The following is a 15,452-nucleotide window of genomic DNA, read 5'->3' as shown; positions in this document are numbered from 1 at the left end:
TTTAAACACTTACGACACACGCAGTGGGAGTCAGGTGGTTAGTACCCATTCCCGCCGCTCGGATCCGGGTATCGGGAACCATTCCCATTTTCTATACATAATTTTTCTGTCGCCGGTGCTGTAAACAACGTTTGCTGCACCTTCGTCCAGATTTTGGAAACTTACTAGCTACTTGAGTATCCCTTTTGGTTTTTTCTTTGGTATCTGAATTGGATCGGTGGCTTGGCACACGTTGACTTTGGATTGATTTGATTTTGGTTTTGATTTTTCTTTGATCAAGATGTCAGGGTCTAGTTCAACTAGCGCTAGATTTTGTTCTATGTCTGAATGTAGAGGTAGGCTACTGAAAGCTTCAGTAGACCCACATTCTGTTTGTAAGGTTTGCAGGGGGAATGAATGTACGTTTGAAAGTCGTTGTAAGGAGTATGAAAGATTAACAGAGTCTGAGTGGAAGGCGTATGAAACCTATCTTAAGAAACTTGAGCGAGATAGGTTAAGGAGGTCTTCCTCCAGGAGTGTTTCAGGTAGGCAAGATTTTAATGATTCTCCTGCTAACCCTCCTTCTGTAGATTATGCTCCTACCCCTGTAGTGTTGCCTCCGGCCCCTGAAGCAGTGTCGGTAGTTGGTAAGACTTTATCGCTAATTCTTGAATCGATTCGTAACTTAGAATCAAAAGTGTTAGCTCTGGAGAGCAAAAGTGAAGAAAAGTGCAGTGAAAGTGCCCCTTGTGTAGTGGAGGGTGCGTCAGATCGGCCTCATTCCGCCTCTAGACCTAGACCTCTGCTTGACTCCCAGGTTACGGGGAGAGAGCATGTCGAAAGTTGAAGGAGGGTTACGAGGAACCCCCACTGATCTGGCGTGCCTTCGGCAGCTTCTGACGAACCTACCCAGACTGCCAAGGAGCGTGCGCATGCACGTCTTCTCAAGGAGTGCTTTTCCTCTTTGGAAGCTTCCTCCCCGCGCAAGGGGTGGAGCTCTCATGCCGCATCACGTCCGCTGAAAAGGACGGCTCGTGTTCGGGACGCTTCACGTCCAAGTTGTTCTCCGGAACTTTGCTCTTCGCCTGATAGTGCGTTTGCTGCTTTTCCTCCGCAGAAGAAGCGTAAGGATTCTTCGGAGGCAGAGTCTTTCCTAGATGATTCTTTCGAGCGCCGCAGTCGCTCTAAGGTGCGTGAAGTGGCGGTTCCTGGGAGTAGGAAGAAGGCGTCCCCTCGCCACTCGCCTGCTCACAGGATCAGCCCCCCCCCCAGAAAAGGAGGCTTCACCTACAAGCAAGATTCTCCAGTCGCTTCAGCAGCAACTTCGAGATGTTATTTCTTCGAGAGAGACTTTTCCACGTCACCGTAGAAAGGATGACAATCTTCCTGTGAAGAGGTCGAGGCGTTCTCCCTCTCCCTCTCCTCGCTCGTCTCTCTCTCCGTTTGAGTCTCCCTCTAGAGTTCGTTCTGCTCCCCAGCAAATCTCTAGAGGAGGTGAGAAATTCGTTTCTCGCTCTCGAGAAGCGGTTGTATCCGCTACTATGAAACATGTAGATAGGAAGCGCGTTTCTTTAGATGCCGAGCGTGCTTCTGTGAAAGTCAAGCGCGCTTCAGTGGACGCCGAGCATGATTCGGTGGACGCCGAGCATGATTCGGTGCAAGTTAAGCGAGCGCCAGTGGACGCTCAGCGCGTTACAGTGGACGCTTGGCGTGCGCCAGTGGACGCCAGGTGTGCACCTGTAGCTGTCGAGCGCACTTCAGTCGGCGCCAGAAGATTGGCATCGGACGCCAAGTGCGTGCCTACGGACGTCAGTTTTCCACCACCGCAAGTGCAAGTGGAAGCGGGAACTCTTCCTGTTCGCCGCTCTTTCTCTTTTGAGAAAGCTCGTGACTCTTCCTTACTTCCTCCGACTTCTCCAGTGTCTGAAGAGGAAATTAGTGACGCTTTCGTCGAAGTGGACGAAGAACAGCAGTTAGCTCCAGTCTCGACGGACTACAAGGTTTTAACTCGTCTGCTACAGTCAGTCTTTGCAGACACTTTTCAGCCTGAAGCTCCACGTACTCCTCCCTCTCAGTTTTCGTCATCCAAAGCTACTAAGATCTCGGGCTTTGTGAAAAAGAAGAAGTCTCTTTCTACGAAGCAAGCTTTTCGCAAGGTCCACTATTGGATGGAAAAGAGGAAAGCTTCAGGCAAGACTTCTTTTGCTTTACCACCTTCAAGACTTTGTGGCAAAGCTGGTATGTGGTACGAGACGGGAGAAAACGTCGGAGTTAAGCTTCCAGCCTTGGCTCAAGGAAACTTTGGTAGTATTGTGGATGCCGCCAGAAGATCTTTTCTGTCTGCTTCCAAAGTCTCTTGGACACATAGTGAGCTTGATTTTCACCTTAAAGGCCTCTTCAGGACACTAGAGGTCTTTAATTTTCTTGACTGGTGCCTAGGAGTTTTGGATGCCAGGTCCAGGAGTTCTGATTCCATCAGTCTGGGGGAGCTGTCCAGTGTATTGTCTTGTATGGACAAGGCCGTCAGGTATGGCTCTGAGGAATTGGCTGCTCATTTCAGCACGGGACTGCTTAAGAAAAGAGCACTCTTTTGCAATTTTACCGCAAAGTCGGTCTCGCCAGCGCAAAAAGCGGATCTTCTTTTCGCGCCTTTCTCAGAACATCTCTTCCCCCAGTCTATGGTAAAGGACATAGCCGCCATTCTCCAGGAGAAAGCAACCCAAGACCTTCTGGCGCAGTCTTCTAGGAAGCCTACAACTACTTCGTCTTCTGGGTCCTCTGCTTTGAAGAAATCGAAGCCCTTTTGATCTGCTTCTTCCTCGAAGCCAGCCCCTCGAGGAAGAGGCTCTTTCAGAGGCAAGACCCCTGCTCCTCCTAAGAGCAAGAAGTGAGAGGGAAGTCCTTCAGCCACCGGTAGGAGCCAGACTTCTACATTTCGCGAGAGCCTGGGAAGAGAGAGGTGCCGACGCTTGGTCTCTGGACATCGTCAAGAAGGGGTACAGAATTCCTTTCCTGAAGTTACCCCCGCTGACCCCCGCTGTCTTCGACACCAAAGGATTTGTCTCCTTCGTATCAGGGAGAAAAACGGAAAGTGCTTCACGATCTACTAGATCAAATGATCGAGAAGCAGGCGGTGGAGCAGGTCTTCGACCGGAGTTCTCCAGGGTTTTACAACCGTCTGTTCCTAGTGCCGAAGCAGTCAGGGGGGTGGCGCCCCGTTCTGGATGTCAGCAGTCTAAATCGCTTCGTTACCAAGCAGAAGTTCAAGATGGAAACACCTCAATCCATGCTTGCAGCCTTAAGACCGGGGGATTGGATGGTCTCATTAGACCTTCAGGACGCATACTTTCACGTCCCCATCCATCCCCGATCAAGAAAATACCTGCGGTTTGTCCTGAAAGGGAAGGTATTTCAGTTCAGGGCACTCTGCTTCGGTCTCAGCACGGCGCCTATGGTGTTCACCGTTCTTATGAAGAACGTTGCGAGGTGGCTCCATCTTGCGGAAATAAGGATCTCTCTCTACCTAGACGACTGGCTTATTCGAGCCTCATCGCAAGACCGGTGTCTGAAGGACCTTCACACGACTTTGTCGTTAGCGAGGTCCCTGGGACTTCTGGTGAACCTCGAAAAGTCGCATCTGACTCCTTCTCAATCCCTAGTCTATCTGGGGATTCAGATGGACTCAGTGGCTTTTCGGGCTTTTCCGTCCCAGGGGCGACAACTTCAATGCCCAGACAAAGTGTCAGCCTTTCTAGGGAAGGAAACATGCTCGGTGAGGGAATGGATGAATCTGCTGGGGACCATTTCCTCACTGGAGAAGTTTGTTTCTCTGGGAAGGTTGCACCTTCGACCACTTCAGTTCTTCCTCTCAAGCAATTGGTCACGCAAACAGGATCTAGAAGAGGTCTTGTGTTTGACGGAAGAAGTGAAAAAGCACCTCAAATGGTGGTCGGATCCAAAGAAGCTTGCGGAAGGACTTTCGCTCAAGCTTCGGAACCCCGACCTAGTGTTGTTCTCCAACGCGTCATCCACGGGTTGGGGAGCAACGCTAGGAGGGAGAGAAGTGTCAGGCACCTGGAGAGGGGAACAGGTGTCCTGGCACATCAATCTAAAAGAACTTTCAGCGATTTACCTTGCTCTAAGGTTCTTCCAAGAGGAAGTCTCTAACAAAGTGGTTCAGATAAACTCGGACAACACCACAGCCCTGGCATACCTCAGGAAACAGGGGGGAACTCACTCTCCTTCTCTGTTCGCCATCGCGAAGAATATCCTGATATGGGCGAAGTTGCAAAACGTCACGATTCTGACAAGATTCGTGTCAGGCATGGAAAACGTGCGAGCGGACCTTCTCAGTCGGCAAGGACAGCTTCTGCCGACGGAATGGACCCTTCATCAGGAGGTATGCCAGGCATTATGGAAGCTGTGGTTACGTCCTCATGTGGACGTTTTCGCAACTTCCCGAACGAAGAGACTTCCGCTTTATTGCTCCCCAGTTCTGGACCCGGGAGCAGTGGCAGTAGACGCCCTACTGTGGAATTGGCCGGGACTAGATATTTACGCTTTTCCCCCATTCAAAATCCTCGGGGAAGTGATGAGGAAGTTCACGGAGGTGATGTCCTTCCTGGTAGACTTTCCAAGGACTCTGCCCCTAAGGAAAGATCTACTCAGACAGCCCCACTTCGAGAGGAACCACAAAAACCTCCCCGATCTGAGTCTGACTGCGTTCAGACTATCAAGAAGTTGGCCAGAGCGAGGGGTTTTTCAAGACCTGTGGCAACGGCGATTGCCACCGCAAGGAGGGCCTCCTCAATCGCAGTTTACCAATTGAAGTGGGCTGTCTTTAGAATTTGGTGCAGAAAGAAGGACATTTCCTCCACCTCAACCTCTGTGAGCCAGATAGCAGATTTCCGTCTTCACCTTAGGAAAGAAGCGAAATTAGCCGTTCCCACGATTAAAGGCTACAGAAGCGTGCTTTCTGTAGTCTTCAGGCATAGAGGACTCGACTTGGTGAATGACAGAGACATTCATGATCTCATTAGATCATTTGAGACTGTGAAAGTTCTCCAACCGAAAGTACCATCGTGGAACTTAGACGTGGTACTTAAGTTTCTCATGTCGAGTCAATTTGAACCGCTCCATTTAGTTTCGCTTAGGAATCTTACTAAGAAGACCATTTTCCTAACCACTCTGGCGACGGCGAAGAGGGTTAGCGAAATACAAGTCATAAGCAAGCACATTGGGTTCAAGGATCATAGTGCAGTTTGTTCCTTAAGCCCTACGTTCTTAGCAAAGAACGAGAACCCTTCCAACCCTTGGCCGAGGACGTTTGAGATCAAAGGGTTGTCGGAGCTAGTGGGACCTGAACCTGAGAGAGTCCTGTGTCCTGTCAGGGCTCTCAAGTTTTATTTGCAGAAAACCAGAGCATGCAGAGGCTCTTCGGAGAACTTGTGGTGCTCTGTGAAAAAACCAGATCTTCCGATGTCGAAGAACGCACTGGCGTTCTTCTTAAGAAGTACGGTTAAGGAAGCACATGAAAAGTGTAGTGAAAGTGACATGGAGCTTCTAAAAGTGAAAGCCCTCGAGTTGAGGGCTATTGCTACTTCGGTGGCTTTTCACAAGAATATGGCAATTAAAGATATTTTGGGCGCCACTTATTGGCGAAGCAATTCGGTGTTTGCTTCACACTACCTGCGGGAGGTGAAAGCAACATACGAAAATTGTTACTCGCTCGGACCATACGTCGCTGCAGACACTGTTTTGGGGGCAGGAGGTAGCGCTCATCCTATCCTTTAATGGTTAGGGGAGTTTTAACTTGTGTTATGGTTGTGGGGTTGACCGCCTGCGGCGGATCTCCCTTCCATTAGCTTAGTCTAAGTGGGATACCTTTGGTAGGCTACGCCAGGTGGTTTTGTTTTACTTTGTTGCCCTCATTGTATGGTCAATGGTCTAGTCACGTCGTGGTCTCGCCCCTGTTGACAGATCATCTGGAGTGCACCAGCTTTATAGGTCTCTACCTCGCTGGCAACTCTAGTAGCACAAGCAGACTTACGCGGCAGTAACCACGAAGTCAGCTATGCTAACAGGTAAGGAACCAAGATATCAATTATCTGCATATATATGTTTCCTAAAATCTTCTATTCTGTCTACTCCCACCACCAAAGGTGGGATTCAGCTATATATATATCTGACAGATAAGTTTCATGAACAAAATTATATTGTAATGATACAATTAAGTTTGTTCATACTTACCTGGCAGATATATATAATCAAGTACCCACCCACCTCCCCTCAGGAGACAGTGGAAATAAAAATTATGAATAGAAAATGGGAATGGTTCCTGATACCCGCCTCCCAGCGGCAGGAATGGGTACTAACCACCTGACTCCCACTGCGTCTGTCGTAAGTGTTTAAATTTCTGTCGGATTCTGGAAAAATACAGCTATATATATATCTGCCAGGTAAGTAAAAGATTTGTAGTGTATTGCATTTGTTACTAGGTTTATATAGAGAAACTTGTTATGCATTATAGATGTTGAAACTTTAGGTATCTGTCTACTATTATTAGATGTAAGGCTTGTGGAAGTTAAAGTTTCTTTTTAAATAATGAAAACCAACAAAAAGTAATAACTTTTTCATGCAGACAATGGTTAGAGCAGTTTGTGAAATGCGGGCATCACCATATGAAGCAGAAGAAATGGAGTTTTTGTCTACTCTTTGTGAGAAAATACGTCAGGACTGCACAATAATTCTTTTGTACATCCAGGTATGCTTTTATGCAGTCATTGTATATTTTGGTTTTTTATCTATTCTACTTTAGTGCACGATTAGTCATCCAGGGTCTGTTATCTAAATTTATTTTCTCAAAGGATAACACTAGTATATCAGTCGGTTGTCATTTATTCAAAACATTGATGGTAACTTTCTTTCAAAGATCCAGTACAATTGGTGACTTTTATTATTATTATTATTTATTTTTGTTTTATTTATTTATTTTTTATTCTTTTCCCATAACAGTTATCCTATTTGACCGGATGGTTTTTATAGTGTGTGGTTCTGGGTTGCCTCCTGCCTAGTTAGGAGTCCAACACTTCCCACTGTGTGCTGTTTCTAGTAGCACACTCTTCTGCATGAGTCCTGGAGCTACATCAGCATCTATTTTTTGCAGGTTCCTTTTCAGGGATCTTGGGATCGTGCCTAGTGTTCCTATGATTATGGGTACAATTTCCTTATCATTCTTATTTCTATTTTCAGGTCATGATACTTATCAATTCTTTTTCGTTCTTTGTCATCTACTCTGGTGTCCCACGGTATTGCAACATCAATGAGTGATATTCTGTTCTTGGTTTTGTCAATCAACGTCATGTCTGGTCTATTGGCATGTATCACCCTATCTGTTCTGATACCATAGTCCCAGAGAACCTTTGCCTGATTGTTTTCTATCACATTATATTATTATTATTATTATTATTATTTCAGAAGGAGACCCTCTTGTAGGCAAGTTTTGTTAAAAATGGTTGCTGCTTCAGCACTATTAATCTTATAGAGAGAGCCTTCTCTATTTTTCTGGTCACAGCTTTCTCTCTGTTGCTTAGACTGGTGAGCAATGCACCAAAGGGAATGGTAAAATTTGGTTGAGTCATTTTGGTGTTTATTATTGCTTATACAATGCTCTCTCTCTCTCTCTCTCTCTCTCTCTCTCTCTCTCTCTCTCTCTCTCTCTCTCTCTCTCTCTCTCTCTCTCTCTCTCTCTCTCCAACACGATGTTTTGTCCAGATCTACAGGACATTTTCCAGCGATGACTGCTAAGGGACTGAATTCCATTGGTGAGTCCTTCTTATATCCTGTTTTTGCGGGCTCTCGAGTACGGTCTGGAGAACCCCTGGGGCAGGCTGAATTTATTGGTTCCTGGGAAGGTGATTCATCCAGCGAGCTTTCTTGAGTCTTACGGACCTCCTCAGGCGGGGAATATTACTGGGAGCCTCTTGTTTGACTTCTACCTGAGTGATGTCACCCCTGGTATTATTTTCATTATGTGCGTCATGTCCAGTGTTGGCGATCTCATGCATGTTGGCACTTTCATTGGGAGGGAGGGGCGTGGTCCTCTTCACACACGTCGGTATCAGGAACGCTTCTTGAGTGGTGTTGAGGGGAGGCTTTTGCTCAAGAATAAAAAGCGCTTCTAGGAGGCGCAGGCGTCGTGGGTCAGGGGCTCTTCCGATGAGAGAGAGAGAGAGAGCATAGTTTGAGCAATAATAAATACCAAAATGACTCAACCAAATTTTATCATGCCCTTTGGTGAGTTGCTTGCCAGTCTAAGCAACAGAGAGAAAGCTGTCATCAGAAAAATAGAGAAGACTCTCTACAAGATTAATAGTGCTGAAGCAGCAACCAATATTATTATTATTATTATTATTATTATTGAAAGATATTGCTGCATCATTTGCATTTAACTTGTAAATAGTCTTCTCTATTTTTATAATAACTGCTTTCTCTCTGCTATTACAACTGGCAAGTATTGTGGCGATATGATTTGTCAGGAGGAGTAAATTTCAGGGATATTGTTTTATTACAATTTATTTATTACAGAAAGTAAATAGATAGGTCTAGGTATGCATAAGCAATGTTGGGCTAGTTGAATTCTTGTAGTGGCCAACGTTTCTCTCAGTATTATCCAAGTATCAGAGTAGACTGTAGATGCTGTCAGGATTTACTCAATATATAGTGGTAGGTCAGCAAGGTGTTAACCAGTCGCTGATTTTTCATTGGTTGGTGGCGCAGTGCGTTCCTTCTGTTGGTTCAAGAAAGTTTCTTTCAAGATAGTATGCACATTATTGAAGGTTGTGCTGTTGCAACTGTTGGCAGACTGCTGAGGATGGGGGATGACATCTCTGGGCGTTGCATGACATGTGATGTCACGGCGGCTCGAATTTTCATTGGCTGAGCTGCTCATCTCATCTGGTATTCTTGGGTTGGGGTGTCGATTGGTCTGGTATTATTTATGTTATTATTTATATTCATATTTCTTCCTAAGTTGGTTGGGAGGAAGAACACTTCCTGTGTCATATTTAGTGAGGGCTTTTCTTGTTGTACAAGGAGTGCCTCGGTTAGTCGTAAATGTTGCTGGTCGGGAGCCCTCCCTATTATCTTAGTATTCTTGATAATATCGTCACAGGAGATGCGTCCTTGTGTGTTGTCCTGGTATGGTTTTTAATTGCTCCTTCTTGTGCATGACAAAGCGTGTGCGTGGCAAGAAATCCTCTTGGAAAGTTTCATAGAAGTCTTACCAGTGTAAGAGCCGGAACATTGGTAGACTACATTCGACTGCTTCAAAGGGCTCTTATTGGCGGGGTCGGATTGTTCTTCATGATAAGGTGTATGCCGATTTTGATAGCAAATTATGAGTTCCAGTTCTTTGTTGACTTTGGTAAGGGTCACATTATCTTGGATGGTTTTCTTCAATACATCCTTGTCCTCACGGTGACATGCGTGCATTCTTACCTCATAACACAGCTTGATCTTCTCATGGGGGTGGGGCTGCGGTATCTCACTCTCACTGTACTACTGAGCCAGCACTGTTCAGACTTATTTATTAATCAGTCGATTCAGATACCCATTATTAACAAGCATCTGGGTGACACAGTCAAGTTCTTGTGAGTGTCCTGTCAGGAAGAACAGTGTGTGAGGGCCCTCTGACTAACCCAACATTGACTTATATGTACCTTGATTTATTTATTTACTTTCTGTAATAAATAAATTGTAATGCAACAATATCCCAGAAACTGACTCCTCCTGATGAATCATTTCGGCGCAATACTCGCCAATTGTAATAGTAGGGAGAAAGTAGTTATTAGAAAAAATTGAGAAGACTATTTACAAGTTAAATGCAGCTAATGCAGTAATATCTTTCAATGATGCTTGTTTGGAAGAGGGTCCCCTTCCAATATTATTATTATTATTATTATTATTATTATTATTATTATTATTATTATTATTATTATTATTATTACTTTTTTTTTTTGCTCTATCACAGTCCTCTAATTTGACTGGGTGGTATTTATAGTGTGGGGTTCCGGGTTGCATCCTGCCTCCTTAGGATTCCATCACTTTCCTTACTATGTGCGCCGTTTCTAGGATCACACTCTTCTGCATGAGTCCTGGAGCTACTTCAGCCTCTAGTTTTTCTAGATTCCTTTTCAGGGATCTTGGGATCGTGCCTAGTGCTCTTATGATTATGGGTACAATTTCCAATGGCATATCCCATATCCTTCTTATTTCTATTTTCAGATCTTGATACTTATCCGTTTTTTCCCTCTCTTTCTCTTCAACTCTGGTGTCCCATGGTATTGCGACATCAATTGAGTGATACTATCTTCTTGACTTTGTCAATCAACGTCACGTCTGGTCTATTTGCACATATCACACTATCTGTTCTGATACCATAGTCCCAGAGGATCTTTGCCTGATCGTTTTCTATCACTCCCTCAGGTTGGTGCTCGTACCACTTATTACTGCAAGGTAGCTGATGTTTCTTGCACTGGCTCCAGTGGAGGGCTTTTGCCACTGAATTATGCCTCTTTTTGTACTGGTTCTATGCAAGTGCCGGACATTCGCTTGCTATGTGGTTTATGGTTTAATTTTTTGTATTGCACTTCCTACATATGGGAGAGATGTTATTTCCGTCTATCGTTCTTTGAACATATCTTGTTCTTAGGGCCTGATCTTGTGCCACTGTTATCATTCCTTCAGTTTCCTTCTTTAGCTCTCCCCTCTGTAGCCATTGCCACGTGTCATCGCTGGATAGTTCTTTAGTCTGTCTCATGTATTGTCCGTGCTTTGGTTTGTTGTGCCAGTCCTCTGTTCTGTTTGTCATTCTCCTGTCTCTGTATATTTCTGGGTCTTTGTCTACTTTTATTAGTCCTTCTTCCCATGCACTCTTTAGCCACTCATCTTCACTGATTTTCAGATATTGCCCCAGAGCTCTGTTCTTGATGTTGACACAGTCCTCTATACTTAGTAGTCCTCTCCCTCCTTCCTTTCGTGTTATGTATAGTCTGTCCGTATTTGCTCTTGGGTGTAGTACTTTGTGTATTGTCATATGTTTCCTGGTTTTCTGATCTATGCTGCGGAGTTCTGCCTTCATCCATTCCACTATTCCTGCGCTGTATCTGATTACTGGCACTGCCAATGTGTTTATGGCTTTTATCATATTTCCGGTGTTGAGTTTTGACTTGAGTATCGCCTTGAGTTTCTGCATATATTCTTTCCTGATCGTGTCCTTCATCTCTTGGTGTTTTATATCCCCTCTTTCCATTATTCCCAGGTATTTGTATCCAGTCTCATGTATGTGTTTGATGTTGCTCCCATCTGGTAGCTTTATCCCTTCAGTTCTCGTTACTTTGCCTTTTTGTATGTTGACTAAGGGGCATTTTTCTATTCCAAACTCCATCCTGATGGTCCCAGATACAATCCTTACAGTCTGGATTAGGGTATCTATTTCCTTGATGCTCTTTCCATACAGCTTGACGTCGTCCATGAACATCAGATGGTTGATTCTGTTGCCTCTTTTCTTGAGTTGGTACCCGACATCCATCTTTTGTAGTACTTTTGTCATGGGAATCATGGCTACTACGAAGAGTAGTGGGGACAGTGAGTTGCCCTGGAAGATCCCTCTCCTGATATTAACCTCTGCTAGTCTTATTCCAGAGCTTGCAAGTATTGTATTCCAGTTGCGCATTGTATTTTTGAGGAAGCTGATTGTGTTTTCCTCTGCCCCATATATTTTCAGGCATTCTATTAGCCATGTGTGTGGTATTATTGTTATTATTATTATTATTATTTTTTTTTTGCTCTATCACAGTCCTCCAATTCGACTGGGTGGTATTTATAGTGTGGGGTTCCGGGTTGCATCCTGCCTCCTTAGGAGTCCATCACTTTTCTTACTATGTGCGCCATTTCTAGGATCACACTCTTCTGCATGAGTCCTGGAGCTACTTCAGCCTCTAGTTTTTCTAGATTCCTTTTCAGGGATCTTGGGATCGTGCCCAGTGCTCCTATGATTATGGGTACAATTTCCACTGGCATATCCCATATCCTTCTTATTTCTATTTTCAGATCTTGATACTTATCCATTTTTTCCCTCTCTTTCTCTTCAACTCTGGTGTCCCATGGTATTGCGACATCAATGAGTGATACTTTCTTCCTGATTTTGTCAATCAACGTCACGTCTGGTCTATTTGCACGTATCACCCTATCTGTTCCGATACCATAGTCCCAGAGGATCTTTGCCTGATCGTTTTCTATCACTCCCTCAGGTTGGTGCTCGTACCACTTATTACTGCAAGGTAGCTGATGTTTCTTGCACTGGCTCCAGTGGAGGGCTTTTGCCACTGAATTATGCCTCTTTTTGTACTGGTTCTATGCAAGTGCCGGACATTCGCTTGCTATGTGGTTTATGGTTTAATTTTTTGTGTTGCACTTCCTACATATGGGAGAGATGTTATTTCCGTCTATCGTTCTTTGAACATATCTTGTTCTTAGGGCCTGATCTTGTGCCACTGTTATCATTCCTTCAGTTTCCTTCTTTAGCTCTCCCCTCTGTAGCCATTGCCACGTGTCATCGCTGGCTAGTTCTTTAGTCTGTCTCATGTATTGTCCGTGCTTTGGTTTGTTGTGCCAGTCCTCTTTTCTGTTTGTCATTCTCCTGTCTCTGTATATTTCTGGGTCTTTGTCTACTTTTATTAGTCCTTCTTCCCATGCACTCTTTAGCCACTCATCTTCACTGATTTTCAGATATTGCCCCAGAGCTCTGTTCTTGATGTTGACACAGTCCTCTATACTTAGTAGTCCTCTCCCTCCTTCCTTTCGTGTTATGTATAGTCTGTCCGTATTTGCTCTTGGGTGTAGTACTTTGTGTATTGTCATATGTTTCCTGGTTTTCTGATCTATGCTGCGGAGTTCTGCCTTCATCCATTCCACTATTCCTGCGCTGTATCTGATTACTGGCACTGCCCATGTGTTTATGGCTTTTATCATATTTCCGCTGTTGAGTTTTGACTTTATTATCGTCTTGAGTCTGCATATATTCTTTCCTGATCGTGTCCTTCATCTCTTGGTGTTTTATATCCCCTTCTTCCATTATTCCCAGGTATTTGTATCATGTCTCATCTATGTGTTTGATGTTGCTCCCATCTGGTAGCTTTATCCCTTCAGTTCTCGTTACTTTGCCTTTTTGTATGTTGACTAAGGGGCATTTTTCTATTCCAAACTCCATCCTGATGGTCCCAGATACAATCCTTACAGTCTGGATTAGGGTATCTATTTCCTTGATGCTCTTACCATACAGCTTGATGTCGTCCATGAACATCAGATGTTTGATTCTGTTACCTCTTTTCTTGAGTTGGTACCCGACATCCATCTTTTGTAGTACTTTTGTCATGGGAATCATGGCTACTACGAAGAGTAGTGGGGACAGTGAGTCGCCCTGGAAGATCTCTCTCCTGATATTAACCTCTGCTAGTCTTATTCCAGAGCTTGTAAGTATTGTATTCCAGTTGCGCATTGTATTTTTGAGGAAGCTGATTGTGTTTTCCTCTGCCCCATATATTTTCAGGCATTCTATTAGCCATGTGTGTGGTATCATGTCAAAGGCTTTCTTATAGTCTATCCATGCCATGCTTAGGTTGGTTTTCCTTCTTCTACTGTTCTTCATTACCATTTTGTCTATCAAGTGCTGGTCTTTTGTGCCCCTACACTTCCTTCTGCAGCCTTTCTGTTGGTGGGGGATGGTGTTTGTCTCCTCTAGGTAATTGTATAGCCTTTCACTGATGATACCTGTTAGTAACTTCCACATTATTGGTAGGCAGGTGATAGGCCTGTAGTTACTGGCTATATTTCCCTTACTCTTGTCTTTTTGTACTAAGGATGTTCTTCCTGTGGTCATCCATTTAGATGCATGGTGATTTGAGATACAATGCTGGAGTTGTTCTGCTATTCGTGGGTGTAGGGCCTTGAAGTTTTTGAGCCAGTATCCATGGACTTCATCGGGACCTGGGGCTTTCCAGTTTGGCATTTTCTTTAGTTGGTGTCTGACTGTGTCTGTCGTGATTTCTGTGAATTTTTTTTTTATTCTCCCTGTTTCTTTTTCCTTGACTTCCTGGAGCCATGTTGCATGTTTGTTGTGTGATACCAGATTGCTCCATATGTTTTCCCAGAGTCTCTTACTTGGTTCGGCTTCAGGAATTTCTTGGTGGTTGTCTTTCCCTCTTAGTTGGCTGTATAGTCTTTTCTGGTTGGTTCCGAATAGTTTGTTCTGTTGGTATCCCTTATTCCTGTTCATGTACCGTTGGATCTTATGTGCTTTGGCCTTAAGCCTCTGTTTTACATCTTCTATTGTGTTGTTTAGTCCCCTCTCTTGTACTTTGTATTTCTCGTTGAGTTCCTCCCTTGTTTTCTTGCTTCTTAGCCTTTTTTTTCTGCCATCTCTTTCAGTTTACTCAAGTCAGATCTCATCACCATGATTTGCTTTTCCAGGCGCCTTTTCCAAGGAGGTTGCTGTTTTGGTTTCTGTTGGGTTGGTTGTGCTGGTGGTGTTGGTGTTCGAATCCCCATCAGTTCTGCTACTAATCTTGCTCCTGCATATGCCATGTTATTTGTTTCTGTGATACTGGTGGTGTGTATTATGCCCATTATTTCATTGACCTCCCTTGCTTTCTGCCTTAATTTCTTGGTGTTGTAGGCTTTCATGGAGGGGATCTTTGTTCTCTCTGTATCTGGCTCCATCCATTGTCTAATCTTTTCTATCCATTCCGTCCTCTCTGTTACTTCGTCGGTGTTTCTTCGTGTGTCGTTGTTTGATACCTCATTATCCCTGTCGTTTTCTGTGGCATCGTCTCTCAGTTCGTCTTCGTGTAATTCGTTGTCGTGTAACATTTCCCTTTCCAGTTCTTCTCTTTCTGTTGGGGAGAGCCAGTTCTTTTTCTTTATGTTCCTTACTTGGTCTGCCAGCCTCTGCTCTGTTTGGGGGGTGTTATTCCTCTCATTCCAAATGTTGACCAACCTTCTATATCCTCTCTCCTTCGGGTTGCTTCTGATTTAGCATCTCCATATTTCCTTATTTTCTTCTCTTGTCCATTTCTTCCTTTTTGCTTCTGTAGCTCCAATCTCAGGCTGTTGGTTACTGTCGTTGTGGTGATCAGTTGCTGGATGACGACCTCCAAGTACCTGACCGTCTTCCCCTTCAATTGGGTTGAATACCTGGCTGCCGGACGAAGTTCCTCTGTTGCCAGAGGTTCCATTTACGTCATTGTTGTTTATTCCTTCATTTCTTTCCATCATTGCTTAGTTTTGCTATTTAACCCATAGCTGGACTCTAGCCCATCGGGGATAGGTACTCATTTACAGCTGAGTAGACTGAGGAAATTATGGTAAAGATCCTTTCCCAAGGAATCAACGCCGAGGAGAGCGGTCACCCATCC

At 44.5% G+C, this 15,452-nt stretch overlaps 1 protein-coding gene across 1 annotated transcript in view; it reads left to right on the top strand.

The window, feature by feature from the left end:
• Positions 1-15,452, top strand: part of LOC135212695 (FHF complex subunit HOOK interacting protein 2A-like) — a 177,018-nt gene that overhangs the window by 44,244 nt on the left and 117,322 nt on the right. Inside the window, exon 5 of the mRNA XM_064246378.1 lies at positions 6,620-6,742. Within this exon, the coding sequence (XP_064102448.1) occupies positions 6,620-6,742 (123 nt within the window). The remainder of the gene's footprint in view (positions 1-6,619; positions 6,743-15,452) is intronic.

Source organism: Macrobrachium nipponense, chromosome 41 (assembly GCF_015104395.2).
Source record: "Macrobrachium nipponense isolate FS-2020 chromosome 41, ASM1510439v2, whole genome shotgun sequence".
NCBI lineage: Eukaryota > Metazoa > Arthropoda > Malacostraca > Decapoda > Palaemonidae > Macrobrachium > Macrobrachium nipponense.
Note: the sequence above shows the minus strand (reverse complement) of the source record. Positions and strands in the feature narration are given on the sequence as shown.